We start from the raw sequence: 20,803 nt of genomic DNA, 5'->3' as shown, positions 1-20,803 counted from the left end.
TCCTAAATCTCTTGAAACAAGCTTTACTAAATGAAGATGATGTCCCATGGAAATCATAATTCTTTCACCTCCTCCAATTATTCTCCCTAAACCACAAGTTCTTGAAAAGTTTAAGGTCACTCAAGCCCTATTGGCAAGTAAAGGTCTATGTGTGGTCACATCTTGGAGATGTAGTCACATATTGACAAGCCGGGAGAGTTGGGTGTTAAAGTCTTGGGAAAGTTGGCTGTACAACTACTTTCTAAGTCACATAGTGAGTTCTTTTGGAACACCTATGAAATATACTATGACAAGACCCTTAATGATCTTATCTATTTGCTAAGATCAACTTCCTAAAAACTTTATGGACATTGACAATAATGACATTGGACATCCAGTAAAGCTCTTTCTTCCCAATGGAAAGGGATCGGCCATAGTCAACTCAGTTGACCAAATGGTAAAGACAAAGGCTAAGTCTGTGATAGTCCAATGTTCCATTACCAAAGTGTCCATATGTTAATTGCCAAAGGAAGGGGCATTGGTTGCGAAGCTGCCAATTTACCTAAGGATGTTAAAGTCAATAAGTTTGACTCTACTTCAGGTAAAGTCCACTATCTAACTCTGCTAAGTTTCTATTATGAGATTCTTGATACATGATGTGACTGGATCACATGTTGATGTTTTAAGAATCAAAGAGAACTGAAGAAACTTAAAGAAAGAATATGGTGAATCTGATCGCGTAGATGGATTTCTATCGCATAGTTTGAAGATTAGATTCTTGAGCTACTTCTTAGGAGTTATGATAAATTGCTTAGGAATAGATAACAACAAGTTTTAATATACATTTACATTGTAAGGATTAGTTTTTCCGCAAAGTTTTTAAAATAAAAAGGAAAGTTTGATTTTATTTATTTTAAAATATCCTTATAATGGCATTTGTGGAAATTTTTGTTGCTTATAAGATTCCATTAAGAGTAAGAGTGGAAATATGAATTTGATTGTTTCATTTGTGGTAGTGTCTAAATTTACCAAAGAAGGAAAGATCCTCATCACCCAAGTTTCAATTGGAGCGGAACTTGGAATCATGCAAGTTGTATGATGAATGAGAAATTTCAAGCATTGGAAAAGTTAAGACTAACTACTTGTTCACATGGATGTGTGAGTCAAGTAACGGACTAAGGGATCGAGTACACATTCTTGTGCACTGGTCGAGTCCACCACAAAAGATCGATAAGACTATTTGTCATAGTTTACTAATGCTCAGTAAATATGATTATACTTACAAGCTTAAGTGTAACTCTGAGACATTGGAAAAGGTTCCAATGTAAGGCAGAGCAAATAAGAAGAATCAACTTAGGCAGAAAGATAAAAGTTTCTCAAATCTGAAAAGATAGGAGAGTACTTTAGTATCAGTTTTGTGATCATCTTAATGATTAAGAAACCATAGCACAATTATTTCTCTAAGGGAATCTTAGTGCATTCTTATGACTAAGAAGAGGAATCTTGAATTGTTGAAATGGATAAATCAAGAAGATGAGTAGTACTTTGTTCAAATACAAGTCTTAGAGTCATACTCCAAGATTGTAACTTGAGTGACATGTCTTAAAGAAGGTTTAAAACACTTATCAAATGTAAGAGTAAAAGTTTTCTAATCTTGTACATTTGAAGTTGGTAAGTTGTAATGTTTTGGATAAAACAAAGACCAATTAAGGTCAATTGTGTGAAGTGTTTGTCTTGATTAGAATCCACACTATCTCTTGAATATCTGACAAGAGAGTCTTATATGTCAAGAGGACAGTGGGAGTCTTAAAGGTCTTGAAAGTCTCAAGAACTAATCAAGAATAAAACGTGAAGTTCTTCACTAGCACACGACTTGAGGTTTATAACCTATCGTGTCAACATATTCTGTGCCCATTCTAGTAAAAGTTTGCTTTGCATATGAGTTCTTAGAGTTCTCAATTGGTTGCACAACAACTTGGAAGCAATGGCAGGCCCTTGAGCTGCTAGGTGGCAAGAAATTAAGATTGAGTTCAGTCCATATGAGCTGGAATTTGTCATTATCCTTGTCTTGTGACTATGGTTTGACAACTCACATGGATAAGAACACATACACTATTAAATCTAAGTGTCATAAGGTTTCTCTCTGATTCATGAAAATGATGGTGAGGAAACACTTTCACTAAGTAGATTTTAGCTAGATAGCAATTGTGATACTTGCATTCTCAAAGTCGTTAGTGGAGCCTGTGTGGTTAACCGGCACACTAACATGGACTTGTGAGAAGTGGCAAAGGTTTAAAAAATTGAGACTATGATTACGGCATCCCTTTTCATAGTTCTGAAATTGTTTAGACACACCTGTGAGCTATCTAAGATAAGGTGTATGATATTAATAAAGTTTTATCAAAGCAATCTAGTATCAGAAATATGAACTTTGGTAAGAAAGTCAATAAAGTAATGATTTCTAGAAGTCCAACTAATTTCTGGATACATGTCAAAGCTAGTGGGAGCATAAGTGTTATGCTAATAATCATCATGTTAGTGGGAGCATGATAATTATGATAAGTATTGCAAGTTAGCAATGTTAATTATAGAAAACAAAATGTTTCAATTGGGAAAAAGTTGTTTTGCTATAATTAAGGGAGAGGAAATTATACTTCATCTCAAATCTATAAGCTTAGATCGTGAGGTTTTAATCATTTAGTCAAGGATATATATATATATATATATATATATATATATATATACATATATATATATATATATATATATATATATATATGAATTTCATGTTGGAATGGCTCAACATAAGGAAATTCCGTATATGGGTCCATTATTTGCGTTCTAAAATTCGATTATGATTACAGCATCCCTTTTCATAATCTGAATTATGAGAACTTGGCAAATTGAAATGGAAATATTATAGCAAAAGATTGGTTTAGTCTTTATGTGAGACATCATGAATCGTGTCCCATATGCTTCGGATATAAGATCGATTCCATGTGCTATATTCATCCTTTCTAAAATTTTCCAAATGCCTGGGGCATTAAGAAGGGAAAAGGTCTAGAACTGGATATGACTAAAATGATTAAGCAATTGTTAAGGACAATCTAAGGTTTACCAAAGATTGGTTGCTCAAGGATAGTTGGAAGTATAGTGATAATTTTGGAAGGACCATATTGACAAAATTTGTAAGGAGGCAACTCTTGTTCAGAAGTGATAGTCAAAATGGAATATGGAAATGTTTCAAAGTTAGAAATTATTCAATTCGTGAAAGATTAAGAAACTTAATGCAAGAAGGATGTTTCCAAGGAGTTTATCTCCTTTGGAATACTCTATAATGATTGTTTCCAAGTCTTTGTGAATTTGTGCATAATCATTACAAGAGGATCAATGCATATAAGTTTAGAATCTAATAGATTTCAGTAAATGACATGAATTCGGAATTCTCGCATTTGCAGTAAGGATTTGGGACTGTGAAAGAGGATCATTGGAGTTATGTTCAATTGATCTATTTCAAAAAAGTAAAGATCATAGACAAACATAGTATGCATACTTGGTGTGTGACATGACTAGTGTTTAGAAAAACATAGTGTACATGCTCAGAGCATGGGACAACTATTGTTTTAGTTCAAGAATAAAGTTGATAGTCGAAACAATATACAATGAATAATGTGTAATCATGTGGTGATAAGTAAAAGGTGTTTTATTTATATTCATAACTTCTGAGACCATATTGGATTCAATTATTATTGTGTTTCATTTTGCATGTTTTGACTTCCAGAATAAACTAGGTTATTCTTCCGGAATGACTAAGTTATTCAAACCATCCACAGTCAGTCATATGTTGGAAGTAGATATGAATCAAGACTGTCATGGGTTGGCTTGTAGAGGTCTAAGATGTTGGACAAAGGGCTACAACACTCATGAGTGCTCATAAGTTCTGAGTATTGGATTCAAATCGCGCTCATTGGTATCAATTCATGGATTTTTATCACGAGTGATCATGAGACGATAATATCTTATATTCTTCAAACCTAGAGATATGAGTTGTTACTATGAGTTGATAGTACATTAATTGCATGAAAACGCATTGGTAACTCGATGTTATAAAACGTGCCTTTGTGTATGATTCAACAAGTAGTAGAACAAGTCATATGAGTCGAATTTTATCCATTCCTTTTACCTTCAGGATAAAAGTGATATATGTGGGGCCCTCGATGATTTGATGATGACAAATGGAAGTGCTCGGCCGGGCCAGGACTGATTTGATTTGTTCAATTAGTCAGTCGTCATAAATCGGAAATCAGGAAACAACAGATGGATAGAGAGAATGATTTACAATCCATATCTCAAACCATATGATATCTGGAATGGAGGAATATATGATCCCTTATCAAATGGACAAGTCATTGACAAAGGTCAGAGTTCATCTACATGGTCAGAGTTCGACGGAAGCTTTTGAGAGCTACGATTGCCAGTCGGTTCTTGAAGTCATACGCAATAATAGTTTTAGACTTATCCAAGTGGGAGACTGTTGGATTAATGTCTAAGTCCATAACTATAACTGGTAAGACTTGACCCAACCCGGCATGGTCCATTTGGGTTGCATGGCATCATGCACTTGGATAGACTAAGTGAGAGAAATAAGACACTTATGGTTATTAATATATTATAAGTTCTAGTATATTAATAATAAGAATAATAATATTTAATTAGTATTGATCAAGAATTAATTTAGAATTAATTATGTGATCAAAAGAAGACTAATTAAATATATGGGTTGATTGTGTAAATCATCCATACTTATATAGTGGGCCAAAGCTCCATGGATAATCAAGTTGGGTTAAACCCATAGGATGCTCCATGGAGGTTACATAACCCATGGGTCATGGAAATGAAAGGTCATGATAATTAGGGCTTACATGGTGTAACCCTAATTGTAACACACTATATAAGCATCATATTATTCACCAAAATCGGCCACTAGTGTGGGTAAAAGAAGGGCTAGCCGATTTCATGAGTTGTAGAATTCTCTCAAGTTATTCCAAGTGTATTTGGTGTTGTGTGAACCATTTGAGGTGTCACACTTGAGGCACTAGGCACTCAAGCTTCATGAAGACATTATACATCAAAGAGGTATGTATTCTATCTTGTTATATTCATTGTTTTGTATGCTAGATTAGGATAATACCTTGGAAGTTCATATTTGCATGTATAATAGAGAAAACATAGATCCAAGGTATTTAGGGTTGCATGTACACTTAGGAGTGTTAGAATGCTCAAAACCCAACAACTTTACCCTTATAGGAATCTCTATGGATGGGGATCTGAGGTTTGGATGTGACATCCCCATTTTCATGGCCAGAAAAGACCGATTTTGTTTATGCTTTATAAAAATCAGAGTTCTTTTAATAAAAATTTTGCAGAATTCGTTCCCAGAAAAACACGATAAATACGTTATTAAAACATTTTCGAAGAAACGTATTTTATTCATTTTAAAACGTTTGGGATGTCATCGTTAATACAGGAACATAAGCATAAACAGAACTTACATTTATTTACACTAGTGATCTACATCTCTTTAATCTCTCAGTGTAATATGACTTCATATCAACACCTGTGATATAAATAAACTGAGTGGGTCAGGTTGGGAAACCTGGTGAGTACATAGGGTTTTCAACCCACAATAATATAATTATTATGTTTTAACAATCAAGCAGTTACACCCAATTACCCATCCCCATTATCTTTTTTTACTCTTAAGGATCTACCCTAAGAATCATCTATTTCTCGTTTATTCATTCTTAAGGATTATCCTAAGGAATCGACACAAAGTCCATCATTGCCACGGTTTACACAACGGGCACTAAGTCTGCATAGTCGCCAGGGTTTAGGCATCAAGTCTGCATGATCACCAAGGTTTAGGCATCAAGTCTGCATGATCACCAGGGTTTAGGCATCAAGTCTGCATGATCACCAGGGTTTAGAGTACACCGGGTGAACACATCGTTCACAACACCTACAGGTTGCGAACCTGCTAGTGTTCCACTAGACTGTCTAGAATAGTCTGTGGTTGTCATCCATACTCTGCTGAATGATGGGGCCATCATTTGGGAAAAAGGCTTCTCACATCGTCCACCTCTCATCCTCACCTCACGGTCTATTTCACCTCTCAACTCATCATCCAACTCATACTCCATCTATTACATCTACCCATGTCTTACCCCAACATTATCGTAGATATAAAATACATATACAATTTAATTCATTTAAAACATGTATAAAATCGTTCATCCAGCATAGACAACAAGTATTCAGATAATATGCACACATAGCACATAATTTATATAAAATACTTCATATCTATGTGTAAGATGAAAGTAACTATGCACTCACTTGAAAAGGTGGTGACTCGGTACTCGGACAGCGCTTCATTTACTTTAAAATAATTTCCTTCGACGAAACCTAGTATTATCACCACTAGATTTTAGTCTAATATTTACCGTGACTAATTATTAGTCTAGCTATTATTACTATTATATAAGCGTTAAAAAAGACTTATATAACCCATAATAATAGCCCAAGTATTTATTATAAGTTCCTAATAACGTTACTATAATTAAATAAAAGCTATATTAAAAATAGCATAGGCGTAGCTCACTTACAACAGGTTTTATGAAAAACCAGGCTTTGCTTGGAGCAGCGTTTCCAAGCCGAAAAGCTCTTCTTCTCGGAGCCGTCGAGCACTCCGGGGCTTCCGCCTCGTGTTAGGGAGGTTCCCTAGGCTTTTCGGGGGATTTCGGGGTTAGAGAGAGGTTCTAGAGAGAGTAAAGAGAAGAAAGAATGGGAAAGGTGTGAAGAAAATGAGGGTGGGAGAGGTGGTATTTATAGGGTGAAAATGGCTGAACTTGGTGCCACAATGACCAAGATTGTGCCACATCACCCATTTTCGCACAGCACACTTCCGACTTCTAAAATCCGTAACATTCACATACGACCTCCGTTTTTGATGTTCTTTATATTCACGCGTAGGTAAAAATAATATCTACAACTTTCATTTTGACTCCATCATCTAATTCTCGGCCGATCTTAAATTTAACAGTATGAGGCGTTTAGACTGTTAAATGACCGCGAAGAATTCGTAACTCCTTCACACAGGCTCCGTTTTCGTCTGTCTTTTTACCGTTGAGTTCCTATTAATGAGATCTTCAACTCTCATTTAGGTCGCATAAGCCAAAAAATCGCTCGAACTAAAATTTGAGTTTCGGGCTGAACACTACTAAGTCGAATCTTAGAAAAATCATAACTTCTTCATACGAAGTCAGATTTGGGCGTTCTTTTTATGGATTTTCTCGGTTTAACATATTCTACGACTGTAGTTTAGATCACTAAGGCTAAATCTCACTCTATCTTAAATTCCCTTTTTACGCTTCCCGGTGTCGTGCCGGTTCCGTCGTGAAACTTCGACGAGTCATAACTTCTTCGTTATAACTCGGATTTCGGCGTTCTTTATATGTACGGAAACCTTGTGACATATACTACGACTTGGTTCAAATTATTTATTCTAAATAATATTTTGTCAAAAAGTCATTTTCGACCCCTATTATCTCTAAATTGACTAGCCCGGATATATGGGCGTTACATTGGAACCTTTGGATTCAAGAAAAAAAAGGCTTAATGCATTAAGTGGGTTGACAGACTGGAGAACTCGATGAGTTCACATGGGAACTTGGCGAGTTGGGATAGGGTGACCCCGTTTCTATTGGAAAATGGAGGAACTCGACTAGTTATAGGAGAAATCGACGAGTTGGATCACAATATCGCGATTTTGACTTGGGGTGGACTCGACGAGTAAAAGGGTAACTCGACGAGTTAGGTCAACTTGGAGCGTTGAATTTGACTTCGACTTTGACCTTGAATAGGGTTGACTTTTGAGGGTTTGAAGGGTTGAGTTGTATCTAAGGAGTTGTTTATAATTAGGGAAGTGATAGAGTTGATACTCGAAGCTTGGATCTATTCAGCTACAGTTCGCATTTGGAGGCGAGTCTCCTCACCATACCAATAGGTCGAAGGCACCAAGGCCGGACCATGTATTTAGTTGGGATGTTTATTTCATGTGTGCTATCGATGTGTTAGGTATTTATGTGAAGACCATGTGGGGGTTCCCATGGCATTTGGTCAAGACCATTTGGGGGTTCCCATGGTAGATAGTTATATGTGGTATGCTAGTTGTCTTCGTGACTCTTGTTTGTAATGGTTACTTGCGAATGTGCTATTAATATGTTATATATTTATGTGTAGACCATGTTGGGGGTCCCATGACAGTTAGTTAAGACCATGTGGGGGTTCCCATGGCAGATAACTAAGACCATGTGGGGGCTCCCATGACAGATAGCTAAGACCATATGGGGGCTCCCATGGCAGATAACAAAGACCATGTAGGGGTTGTCATGGCAGTGGGTTAAGACCATGTGGGGGTTCCCATGATAGTGGGTTAAGACCACATGGGGGTTCCAGTGGCACCCAGTGTAAGACCTTGGAGGGTTTCCATGACATCCTTATATGTTTATATGCATGACTTATGTAGCTTATATGGCTGATATGGTTTATGTGATTATGTGGATTGTGTGGGGGTATGTTATGGGTAACTCACTAAGCGTTAACTTACAGTTTGTTTGTTGTTTCAGGTACTTCAGGATCTAAGGGCAAGAGGCCGGCGTGATGCTGCGACATGCACTTTCTGACGTTTTATTGGGGACATTTTGATGTTATGAATAAATTGTCTGATGTTATGGATTTTGAAAAAAAAATGTGATTGTAATTTTATATTTTATGGAAATGATCTCGTTGCTTAAGAAAATGAAATTTTTTATTGGAAATTTGGGTTGTTACAGTAATGTCCCACGTCGTGGTTACGAGCCCACCACATTGTGGTACGCCTAGGTTAGCAACCCAAAACCCGCTTTAAGCCCAAAATCACTCTAAACCCAAAATCTTAATACCAAGTACAAGAACCTTATTCCTTAAGGCCCAAACTTGATCCTTTAAGAACCGGCGCCAGGACCTTCAAGCTAAGATTATCTCGAAACAGTGTCATTTGGTTGGTTGGAATTTGTTGGAATTAAAAGGAATTAGAATTTAATTACATCACTTTCCTATTTTGGGTTCAAGCTTCCAAAGGGAATTAGATTCCTAAATGAGTCCAACATTCTTTCTATTGAGGGAAAATAATTATATCCAAAAAGATGAGGAAATTAAAATTTCATTAAGTGGAAATGTTGAAGATTACCATATTACCCTTCTCATTTTTAGAATTACATATGAAAACTCTCTGCCACCACTCGCCAACACCTCCACCACCACCCACCAACACCTCTACTACCACCACCACCACTATCCACTACCTGCACCACCACCCATCACCACTATCTTAGCCACTCACTCATCGCCACCACTGCTACCATCGCCACTGCCATTACCATCTCTACCACCACCACCACTCCCACCACACCCACCACCACCGCCATCACCAACCACTACCTATGTCATAACCACCACCTTTAACTCTAACACATACACCACCACCACCACCACCATCTTTGCCACAACCACCCATTACCACTACCCACTACTACCCACCGCTATTACCACTATCGCGCACCACCACCTACTGCCACTATCACCACCACCCATCGTTGCCACCACCGCCACTATGTCGTCACCACCACTGCTACCACCACCTACCGCTACAACCACCACCACTTACCACTACAACCACTACCATCATCGCTACCACTAACCACCATCGCCACCACAAGCATCACCACCGCCACCATCACCACTACTTGTCACCAACGTTGATGTTGCCACGACGAACACCATAATTTGCTATTTTTATTATTTATATAATGTATATTTACATATGATTATAAAACAAAGTAAATTTAAAGAAAAATACAAGAATAAAGTTTTTTTTATTTTACATTATTCTAATTCAATTTCCTACTAAACAAAGTAATACAAAATTGGATTCGAATCCTATTCCTTGCAACCAAATAAAATATGACATTGGATTACAATTCCTGATAGATTTAAATTCCTTAACAAATTCCAATTCCTTTAGAAACGTTATGCGAACCAAACGCTACCTGAGAGTTAGTGCCTTTAAATAGGGCCCAAAGACCAGGAATTAGGGTTTCACTTAACAACAGGGTCACGTTGCACATAACACTAGTTTCTTCGTGACATCATTAAAAGGTTGTGCAACAACCAACACCAAGGTCGTAGCTCGAGACATACCAATCCATAAACTCGAAGTATTGATAGAAGTACATATTAGATATTGGGAAATAAGTGTTACACTAGCTACCCCTTATGTGGCTAGTGTGATGGTTCATGATATATAGATTTGTAGAATGGACAAAACTTGAGGGTTGTGCTTTGCGTTCATTGATCATGAGTCCTGATCATTTAACCATCATTATATTTGAGAGTTTGAACTATTGAGTTTGGGATAAATGTGTATTCCTTGTTATATGTTTGTAAAATTATGCCCTTTAAAACCGTCGAGTTATTGATAATTATATGGTCTAGCTAACATTTTTGGCTTTATGATTTTGATGTATATATTATTATGGGTTATTAATCCTTTTGACTTTGGAGTATGTGTTATTAAACCCTTGATTTTGAAATATATGTTATATACCTTTTGGCTTTAGAGTACGTGTTACTAAACATTTGACTTTGAAATATAGGTTATGCAACCTTTGACTTTGAATTTTGGGTCATATGGACCAAGACGTTGTATTATTAATGCTTTAGAGACTTAGATTATTTTGTATTGATTTTAAAGGTTTGACTTGAGTGGTAATAATTTTCATAATTACTTACTATTTATAAGTCAATATCATGTATTATCACTAAAAAAATTGTTGTTAGAAGGTATCAAATATATCTTGAAGGACACAAATTTTGTGGTAACATTCGAACAATGTTTTGAAATTAGTTGATATTACCTTGTGCTTTTAACAAATTAACTTGTTTGGGACTTTGGGACGTTTTTTTTAATAACTTTGAAAACTTTTTTAATTTAAAATACAATGATTTTAAAAGATATTTTAAACTACCACAACAAGAGGTGTTTCACCTACTAGCCTACAATTTGAGATTAATTTTCTCACCAATCTACGATAACAATGTAGCATTCGTGATGCAATGTCTTTGTTTATGTGGTTAGAGGCGTTAAGTAGTGCTACAAGAGTGACAATAAAGTTAGATGGAAAAGAATATATAAATAAAAAATATTATGATTATAATATGTGTTTGGCTAAAATTATATGGGAACACCGTAAATAGTGATTTGAGTACATTTGCAATTGCTATGTAGAGCAATAATTTTTATAATTTTTGTAGTAGGTGTTACATTAGTTAAAAACTGTAACGCCCCGATCCTCAGGTATGGTTTAAATAAGATTTCTTGGGTTAAGGCCTACTCGATGAGTCCATATTGGGACTCGACGAGTAGGAGCTGGCAGATGAAACCCTAAATCTCGGGACTTTACACCCAATTTAAAGGAACCTCAACCTCATTTGGGCCTCTTTACAGTTCTATAGAGCTCTTGTGAGACCTAATCCGTGTGTGTGTGTGCCCTTTGTGTGTTGAAGCTTGAAAAGAGGATCTTTGGAGGGAGAAGGCTTGGAGGAGAAGGAGATTGGAGCAAGTAGAGTGTGGGAATCAACACTTATCTCAGTTATCATCTTCTAGTGGTACCCAAATCACCATTTCCTTGTAAATCTCTTATGTTGGTTGAGTTATAGGGTTTCTCTTATGGAATGTTAAGTTGATAAGATGAGCTATGGGCTAGATCTGAAGTTGTAACTTCAGATATGGACCATCCTTGGATTCTAGAAGCATAAAGTTGCGGTCTTGGTCATGATCGAGGTCCCTCTTGAGCATGAACCTCCATGAAGAACTTAAAATAGGCATTTAGAGCCTTTATAGCCATGCATGCACGTAAAGTTTGCAACTTCACGTGAAAAGCATGCCCTAGAAGCTTGGATCTGTAATTTGGAGCCGCTGCATGGCTCAAAACAAGTCTGTATGGAAAAAAGGACTGAATGGACTCGGCGAGTTGCAAGGTTGACTCGGTGAGTCATATGAAGATAGCCGTGGACTCGACAAGTAGGATAAGCAACTCGACGAGTCCGATGAAGGTTGCCATAGACTCGACGAGTTGTATGAACAACTCGGCGAGTCGGATGAGTTTTCCCCAAGTTATGAATGCGTGTGTATCCGTCGTGTTGCTAGAAGGAAACCCGACGAGTAGCCTTAAGGTTTGGATCAAAAATCATAAGAACTCAGCGAGTCACCTCGGTGACTCGGCGAGTGGGAAGGAGTTTCAAGGAACTCGGCGACTAGCCTCGGGTACTCGGCGAGTTAAGGTCAACATGGACTGTTGATCTTGACTAGGGACTTTGACTTTTATCAGGGGTAAAATGGTTATTATACCCTCAGTTCAGTTATCGGTATCTGATTTAGTTTTATGGAAATTGTAGCCGGGGAATTTCGGAGTAGCAGTCATCCAGCTTCGGATTTAGCATCTCAGCAGTTAGAGTTACGAGGTGAGTTTCCTTCCAGTAACAACGGGTCTACGACCTCAATGCCGACCCGTTCAGATAGTAGTTCCGGACTTAGGTCCGATACCGGGAGGGTCCCGAGAAGTTGATATGTATGCTTGTTGTCTTCGTGATTCATGCATGTTATGTTCGGTTATGTTATGTGCTATATGTTCCAGACTTCGTTTGATGTCGGGCAGGGCTCGATGTAGTGGGCGGGGCCTAAGCTAGTTCCGAACCTCAGTCCGATGTGGGGCAGGGCCCGATGTAGTGGGCGGCGCCCAAGCTAGTTCCGGACCTCGGTCCGATGCCGGGCGGGGCCCAAGCTAGTCCCGGACTTCGGTTCGATGTCGGGCGGGGCCCGATGCAGTGGACGAGGCCCAATATTTGCTTATATGTCATTTTATGGTATGTGGTAGTTTGAGGGAGCTCACTAAGCTTTGTGCTTACAGTTTCAGTTTTTGGTTTCAGGTACTTTCGCTAGTAAGGGGAAGAGCTCGGGATGATAGCATCGCACACACCACAACTTCAGTTTTTTTTTTTTTTTTTTTTTTTTTTTTTTTTTTAAATCCTGGGAGTTTTCATCGGAAACTGTGATATGTTTTGATACAGTTGTTATGTTACATTTGTTCTGATCTTTTGGGATACTTGTTCCACAGTTTTTGTTGTATGTTCTTGATGATGTGATTATTAGTATTATTAAAACAAAAATTTTTGGATCGTATTTTTGGATGTTACAACAACAAACGTTATTTCCGATTACACCTTTGAAAATTGTAACAGATACATTGTTTTTTCATGATCAATAAAACTTTCTCTAATTCTAATGAAATATTCATAGCGCATAAGCATGTCAACCTTTTTATCAACATCTCCAATCTATTTTTTTGCCATTTTAATTATTTTCTTAGTACCATTACTCATTCCACATTTTTCTTTTGGCTCTTTTAAGATAACGTTTCATTAAGTATCCAAATCTTTTCCAATTCCCTTTTCAAGTGTTTTCTTCAGCACTTGTCATCGTTTTAGATACATAATGAAATATCAATATTTCGTGTCAAATACCATCTTTAGACGTTATTGGAACTAACTTAGATGAATTCATGTTTATATGAAAAACGAGTGAACAACTTACAGTCTTTTATTGACAACTATTCGTGAGACATTATTGATTTCACAACAATCGTTCGCAAGCGTGCACTTGAAGTCTTTGGGAAAATACCAGTGCTCAAATGATTCACAAGACGTAACGCTCCTTTGCGATTGGTACAATTATTTTAGTAGTTAAAACTAAAACTTAGAACAATGTAACAATAAAATCCACTATTCAATTCAAACTTGATGAGTTAGACTTAGACCGGCGTCTCGTTAAATAAAAATAATTTTTTTGTTGTCTTTTTTATAACTGAAAAATAATATTTAGGATAGTTGTATTAAGTATGATAAATATTTGAATAACTTTTGCCGTTCGAAAAAAAAATATTTGAATAACTTTTATGGTTCATAACAAACGCTAGTAATGTTTTTCATAATTGTTAACTGAATATAAAAATAAGTTAACTATATAATAATAATAAACATATTATATAAAAAGATACGAAGACATGAAAACGAGAAGTATATTATAACTCTATTGGTTCAACTACCACCAGTGATTAAAATACATAGGCTATATTTATCTAATTTAAAAATAGAAAAGGTTATGCTGTCATAATAAAAAAAGTTAAATTAAAAGTGAAAAGAAAACGCGTGGATGGTGTGGTGTCGAAGCACTCTATGTAATGTTAACCCATACCCGTCTGTTGTTCACCGTTTCTTTCTGTTCGCCTTGGGGTAGTGCTTGATTACAAAAGCAAAATTCGCACAAAAAAAAATGCAAATGCTCTGTAGATCACTAGTACCTTCTGCCATGGCTGCTCTCCCTTCTTCCGAGGTTTCTTTCATTTATCCTCACCTTTTTTCATTTATTTTCTTAGTTAATATCGTATATACTCTCACGTCTTTCAAGATTCCAAATTCATTCTCTGATTTTTTCGGATTGTTGTTTATCGCTTAGTAAAGTATAAGATTATAGATGTTCGCAGTGTCAGATTTCAGTTGCGCTTTATACATATATGTTGTCTATTTAATCGACTTCATCATCGCCATTGGGAATTGGATTTAGGATATTAAATGCGGAATATATCTTTAGGTCATGCGTACTTGAGATTGTGATTCTATAAATTACCGATTCATTGTTATGGAAGAATATTTTTGGGAATTTAAATGGAATGCATATCCTACACGCGATGTTCTAAACTCTAAAGCTGCTACGTAAATTTCAACTGCATATGTTGTTTTAAATAAAATTTTCATATGCATATATCAAATAAAACTGTTCTAGCGTTAGGGTTTAGGGTGTTTGTTGATCTAATTTTGGCAAGTAGCTACTCTGATGTAACATTGTCTGTGAATCACTCTGAAAGAATCTACGAGAGGGGAAAAGATGAAAGGAGAAAGTAATCATATAGAAAAGCTAGGGGAAAGTTCAGGAAGAATTTGTCAAAACTGGAAAAAAGCTGAATCAACCAACTTAGGAACTATGCCTCTTCAGGATAATGTTTGGGAAAAGAAGGTAAGTTATTTTTGCCTTTTGTTTTAGTTATCAAAAGAGGGAATACCAGAAAGTAGTTACATTATCCCAATAATATGATAGAAACCATAGAATGGATAGATCATGGATGCCTTAGCATTAATGAATTCATATACACATTGTGTTTTGTTAAAAGTTTTATTTTGTAAGCTTATTGATTGTTTTGTGTTGTGATAGGCGAGAAGAATGGTCTGTGTATGGCCTGGTATAAGGCAACTATGCCTTAGGAAAAACCTTATGTATGGGTTTATGCAGCTCTTTTCATTTCCTTTCAAAACATTGAGAGGCGTGAGTCGATCTCTTGGTGTTTCTCATCTGTGTAGCATTTCCAACATGTCTACATCTTTACAAATTGAATTGGTGAGTTTTCACTTTTCACTTCACAAAAGAATATCTACTTTTTTGCTGTATTTGGGTTTCAGTTACCTTTCACGATGTTTAATTTTTTATTTTTGTAAAGAAAAAATCCGTTTATTATAACTAAACAGTATATAAAGTGTAGTTAAAAATTAAAACTTAAAAATACACATATAATGAAAAACTTTATATGAAAATTCACTCCATTCCTACAAGCCAACCACACGTGATAATGGAATGTAATGACTCATTCCATTACCTTTGTTTCTTTCATTACCCTCTCCATTCTATATTTCCATTCCTTCTTCAATAATTGTATATATTTATTTGAAGTTTTTTTTGTGTGTGACCTTATAATAGGTACCATGTCTGAAGGACAATTATGCATATCTTTTGCATGATTTAGATACTGGAACAGTTGGAGTTGTTGATCCTTCAGAATCTCTACCAATAATTGATGCCTTGAGCAAGAACAATCGAAATCTCACCTACATTTTAAATACTCATCATCATTATGATCACACTGGTGGGAATATGGATTTGAAAGCGAGGTATGGGGCAAAGGTAATGTTTAGGTGATTAATTCTTTTTTTTTTTTTTTAAATCATATAGTTATTTTAATATCATCTCTGTATTACTTATAATATGTTTGCAATCTTTGATCTTTCAGGTAATTGGATCCAATATAGACAAGGATAGAATACCTGGAATTGATATCAGCTTGAATGATGGTGACACATGGATGTTTGCTGGGCATGAGGTGCATGTGATTGCAACCCCTGGCCACACCAAAGGTTTTTCTATTACTTTGCTACTTAATTGATTGCCAGATTGTCTGTAAAAAGACATGAATACCCTCTTCATCTTTGATACAAATCTACCTGATTATAGCAAAGGCATCCAAAATCTAAATACAAAGTACAATTTTCTAAAAAGACGTGAATGCCCTCCTCGTTCTTAATAAAAATTGGAGTAAATTACATGAATGGTGCCTATTGTTTGGGTTAATTTGCATGCTTGGTCCCTAACTTATCTTTTTAACTCGGAAAGTCCCTACTTTTGTTTTTGTTACGCGTTTGGTCACTACTGTTTGTTTTTGTTACACACTTGGTCCCTGTCTTACCTAAAAAGACTATTATTTAAATAGGGAAAAATGTTGGGGTAGGTAAGGTAGGTGAGGGGGTGGGGTTGGGGGTGTGTTTATTTAAATAAATTAAAAAATCAAGGGCAAAATAGTTTTTTAGGTAAGACAGGGACCAAGCGTGTAACAAAAACAAACAGTAGGGACTTTTTGAGTTAAAAAAATAAGTTAGGGACCAAACGTGCAAATTACCCTAAACCATAGGGACCATTCGTGGACTCCAAATCTTGTAACACAAACAGCCTTAGTAATCTTTGGGGTGATTTTTTATTTTATTTTATTTTTTTGTCATGGGTCTATCTAATATGCAAAAAAGGCGTGAATGCCCTCGTCATCCTCAATTTGCTATGTTGTTTATTTGGATACAGAAATTTAAACATAGTTTTTATATGTTGCTGGTTGTAGTAAATACTAAATAGTAATAGATTTGTATGTGGTTAAAATTAGGATTATTGTACAAGGTAACAAATTTATTTTCTCAAAGAGTAAATTACACGAATGGTCCCTATGGTTTGGGGTAATTTGCACGTTTGGTCCCTAACTTAATTTTTTAACTCGGAAGGTCCCTATTATTTGCTTTTGTTACGCGTTTGGTCCCTATTGTTTGTTTTTATTACGCGTTTGGTCCTTGTTTTACCTAAAAAGACTATTATTTAAATAGGGAAAAATGGTGGGGTAGGTAAGGTAAGGTGAGAGGGTGGGGTTAGGGGTGTGTTTATTTAAATAAATTAAAAAAATCAAAGGGAAAATAGTATTTTTAGGTAAGACAGGGACCAAACGCGTAACAAAAACAAACAATAGAGGCCTTCCGAGTTAAAAAAGTTAAGTTAGGGACCAAACGCGTAAATTACCCTAAACCATAGGGACCATTCGTGTAATTTACTCTTTCTCAAAAAAGAAAAAGAAAGGATAATAGGTGTAAGTAACAAATTGTTAATTCTTGGTTTGTTTGGTTTGGCTGCAGGCCATATTAGCTTCTATTTTCCAGCCTCTCGTGTAATTTTCACTGGAGACACTTTATTCAGCTTATCATGTGGCAAACTATTCGAAGGAACACCTGAACAGGTATTCAGACTACATATTTTACTTTTAATTCACTGCTTCTAAATCTCACTTTTGGTAAGCTTTTGCATAAACATATTAGATATATGTTTCTTAGAGTTCAATATTGTTATTTAGACACCATACTTAGGATTTATTTAGTTTCCCTTTTTTAGCCTTCATACAACTGCATTTCATAACATAACTGTTAAAAGTTGCTCTGTTTTGTTTTTTGTGTATCAGATGCATTCATCCCTAGAAAAGCTAACATTGTTGCCAGAAGACACAAATATATACTTCGGTCATGAATATACATTGGTAAGTCATGTTTTCTTTTAGACCTAAACACAAGAAATAGCAACCTACTTTCATGTGTTTCTACTAATTACAACATTGTACTTTTTAGGTGGTTTTTTTTTCTTATTAAGGCAATCTACGTTGAAATATCTACCTAATTATAGCATTGTACTTTGAAAAACCTACCCAATTCTAGCAATGAAAATTGCTAGAATGGATAGATTTCTCAAAGTATAATGCTATAATAGTAAAAAACAAATAGGGAGTTATAATCACCAAAAGAAAGAAAGTATGTGCTATTTTTTAAAAATCATGTGCACCATTTATGAAGCATGTGAGTTTATTTAATTAACAGTTAGAATTTTGTATATACAGAGTAATTCAAAGTTTGCATTAGCTGTCGAGCCTGGGAATTTGGAGCTACAATCATATGCAGCCAACATAGCCAATCTCGGGAAAAAACACTTGCCCACGGTAATGTTATTTTGATTTATGTTTTTTTATCCACAATAGCAACGTACTTTAATCTCACTACTAATAGTTGCAGTATACTTATATTCTACATCCACAATATTAACATACTTTATATAGCTTTTTTTTTTTTTTTACATATGTGAATGTTTTCTACTTCTTTTTTGTTGCTTCTTTGGATTGTGTAAAACTGTATTTTGCTAAAATAGTTTTTACTCTTAAAAGTAATTGTTTGTTGTATCATGTGAGGGGATTATATTCCAATCCTCCATGCTTCTTCTTATTACAACATTACTCTCTTAAGAATTTTGAAAGTAGATTAAGCATCTGTGACGATGATTGGTTTTGTGGATCAGGTTCCAACCACGTTAAAGAAGGAAAAGCTATGCAATCCTTTCTTGCGTACTTCAAGTCAAGCAATACGCAGTGCGTTGAAAATTCCAGTGGATGCAACTGATGCAGAGGCCTTGGGAGTCATCCGAGAAGCCAAGGATAATTTCTAAATAAATTCCCATAATCATAATACCCTTTTCTCTTCTGTCATGCACATAACATAACAAATTAGGTCTAGCATTTTGGAATTTGTGTTAGCAACTATACACTACACTTAGTGTTTGTTGGACATTTCACAAAACTAAGAATGAACGATTGATTGATTGATTGGTTTTTGCTTTCCGTCTCTTATGCTAACTATAAGCCATAGTGGATGTGGATGCCAACTAAGAGTTGAGAGCTGTTTGGTAACCTTTGTATGGAACCATTTAGAAGACACATTTTAATTGGTGTGTTTGGTTCATGGTTTAGCCTCTGAATGACCTTTGAACGAATTAAAAGCCTTGGAACTGCCACTGAATGGTTAAGCAATCTTACCTTCTCTTAACCATTAAGAGATTTGAACCAATCAGTTGATTTACCAAACAACTCTTTAATCTGGTTAAAGTTTATATAAGTGATGTAATTGAAACCCATTAGATGCTCTTATATAGATATCAATGGGAAAACATTCCATGGGCCCTCTTTGTTGACCAAGGGAAAACCTTGGGCTAAAAATACCAAGCACATCATGTGGACATGGCAAATCATTTCTAAAGGGAGACCTATGGTCACCTAAGAGTTGAACCCAGTAGGTAGAAGTGGGCAAAAGAAAAAAAGAAAAACTGGTTCATGATCCGAAGCTGGTTTTTAAATTGAAACTGATTTGACAAAAACATGTTTTGATGCATAAATATCGTAAGCAAGATGGAGGTTAATATATTTTTTTATGACAGAAGACAGAAGTATGCAACATGGAGGTTAATATACAAAAGTAAGTGGTTTAACAGAATTACGTAAGCAACATGAGAAATATACTTTTCTTTTGCGTAAACTTACAGCAATGGAAGTTAATATAGCTAAGTATGTATGTATGTAAAGCCTGAGAGTTCACAAGCAATGGAGGTTTTTGGTTGTTTTTTTGTTCACTGGTAATGAAGTCAACCATAGGCATTGGAAAATGGAAATGTAGTTTGGTTTTAGTATATGCAGGACAAAGATTGATAAGCTTGCAGCGGGTATGGTACAAAAGGAATGATTTTATGAAGATTTCTTCCAATCTCTTACTGTCAAACTTCAGCCTCACTTCCTATCACCAGTTTGCAAAAATAGGTGCAACATACAGAACAAAGTGTATTTTTTTTTCTTCTTTAAGCTATTCTCCTGTCATTTCTGTTTGGGTTGACACAAAACAACAAATAAGAAAAACTGATGCCAGCCCAATTACCGAGAACAAAGACACAAAGTGGGAAAGGCAAAAAAAGCCTCAACTATTTGGTGGTTTTTTTTAGTATGGTTTGTATAGATTCGGTTAATTTTCAGTTTGAACTGGAGCTTAAATTGGTTTTGACTTTGTTGACTCAAACCGATCATGTTTCCAAAAAATAAAAAATAAAAACCTGTTTGTGCACCTCGACCTGATACAATATATCCCCTATAGGAATACAATATGGTTCAACTATTTTCGAGTGATTTTATTGTAAGCCCTTTCACCGTTAAATCACATGTTTCATATTAAATGTTTAGTGAAAGTTTAGTAACCCGATTGTCACTTGGCCGAGATACTTGGCTATTCTAAATGTGTGTTTTCAGAATTATAGACTACACAAACTCATTTGATACCATCTAAAACAAAAATGCTTACGATTCAAAATAATAATAATAATAATAATAATAATAATAGTAGTGGTGGTGGTGGCGGCAGCAACGACGACGTTTGTGGTGTAATAGTGGTATTG

At 35.7% G+C, this 20,803-nt stretch overlaps 1 protein-coding gene across 2 annotated transcripts; it reads left to right on the top strand.

Moving 5' to 3' along the window:
* The first annotated feature begins 14,354 nt into the window (after positions 1 to 14,354).
* On the top strand, positions 14,355 to 19,193 carry LOC145037467 (hydroxyacylglutathione hydrolase 2, mitochondrial-like). Of its 2 annotated transcripts, XM_078986126.1 has the most exons (9): positions 14,374 to 14,527; positions 15,060 to 15,208; positions 15,404 to 15,586; positions 15,944 to 16,147; positions 16,254 to 16,377; positions 17,689 to 17,789; positions 18,009 to 18,083; positions 18,438 to 18,536; positions 18,890 to 19,193. In XM_078986126.1, the coding sequence occupies exons 2-9, from the start codon at positions 15,080 to 15,082 to the stop codon at positions 19,034 to 19,036; spliced, it is 1,062 nt and encodes a 353-aa protein (XP_078842252.1). In that variant the 5' UTR covers positions 14,374 to 14,527; positions 15,060 to 15,079; the 3' UTR covers positions 19,037 to 19,193. The 2 variants fall into 2 exon arrangements, with proteins under 2 accessions (XP_078842253.1, XP_078842252.1); XM_078986127.1 differs by lacking the exon at positions 15,060 to 15,208 and having other exon boundaries at positions 14,355 to 14,527.
* The last annotated feature ends 1,610 nt before the right edge of the window (positions 19,194 to 20,803 follow it).

Source organism: Lactuca saligna, chromosome 3, assembly GCF_052625555.1.
Source record: "Lactuca saligna cultivar CGN05327 chromosome 3, ASM5262555v1, whole genome shotgun sequence".
NCBI classification, from domain to species: Eukaryota; Viridiplantae; Streptophyta; class Magnoliopsida; order Asterales; family Asteraceae; genus Lactuca; species Lactuca saligna.
The sequence above is the reverse complement of the archived record's forward strand: the minus strand, read 5'-3'. Positions and strand labels throughout refer to the sequence as shown.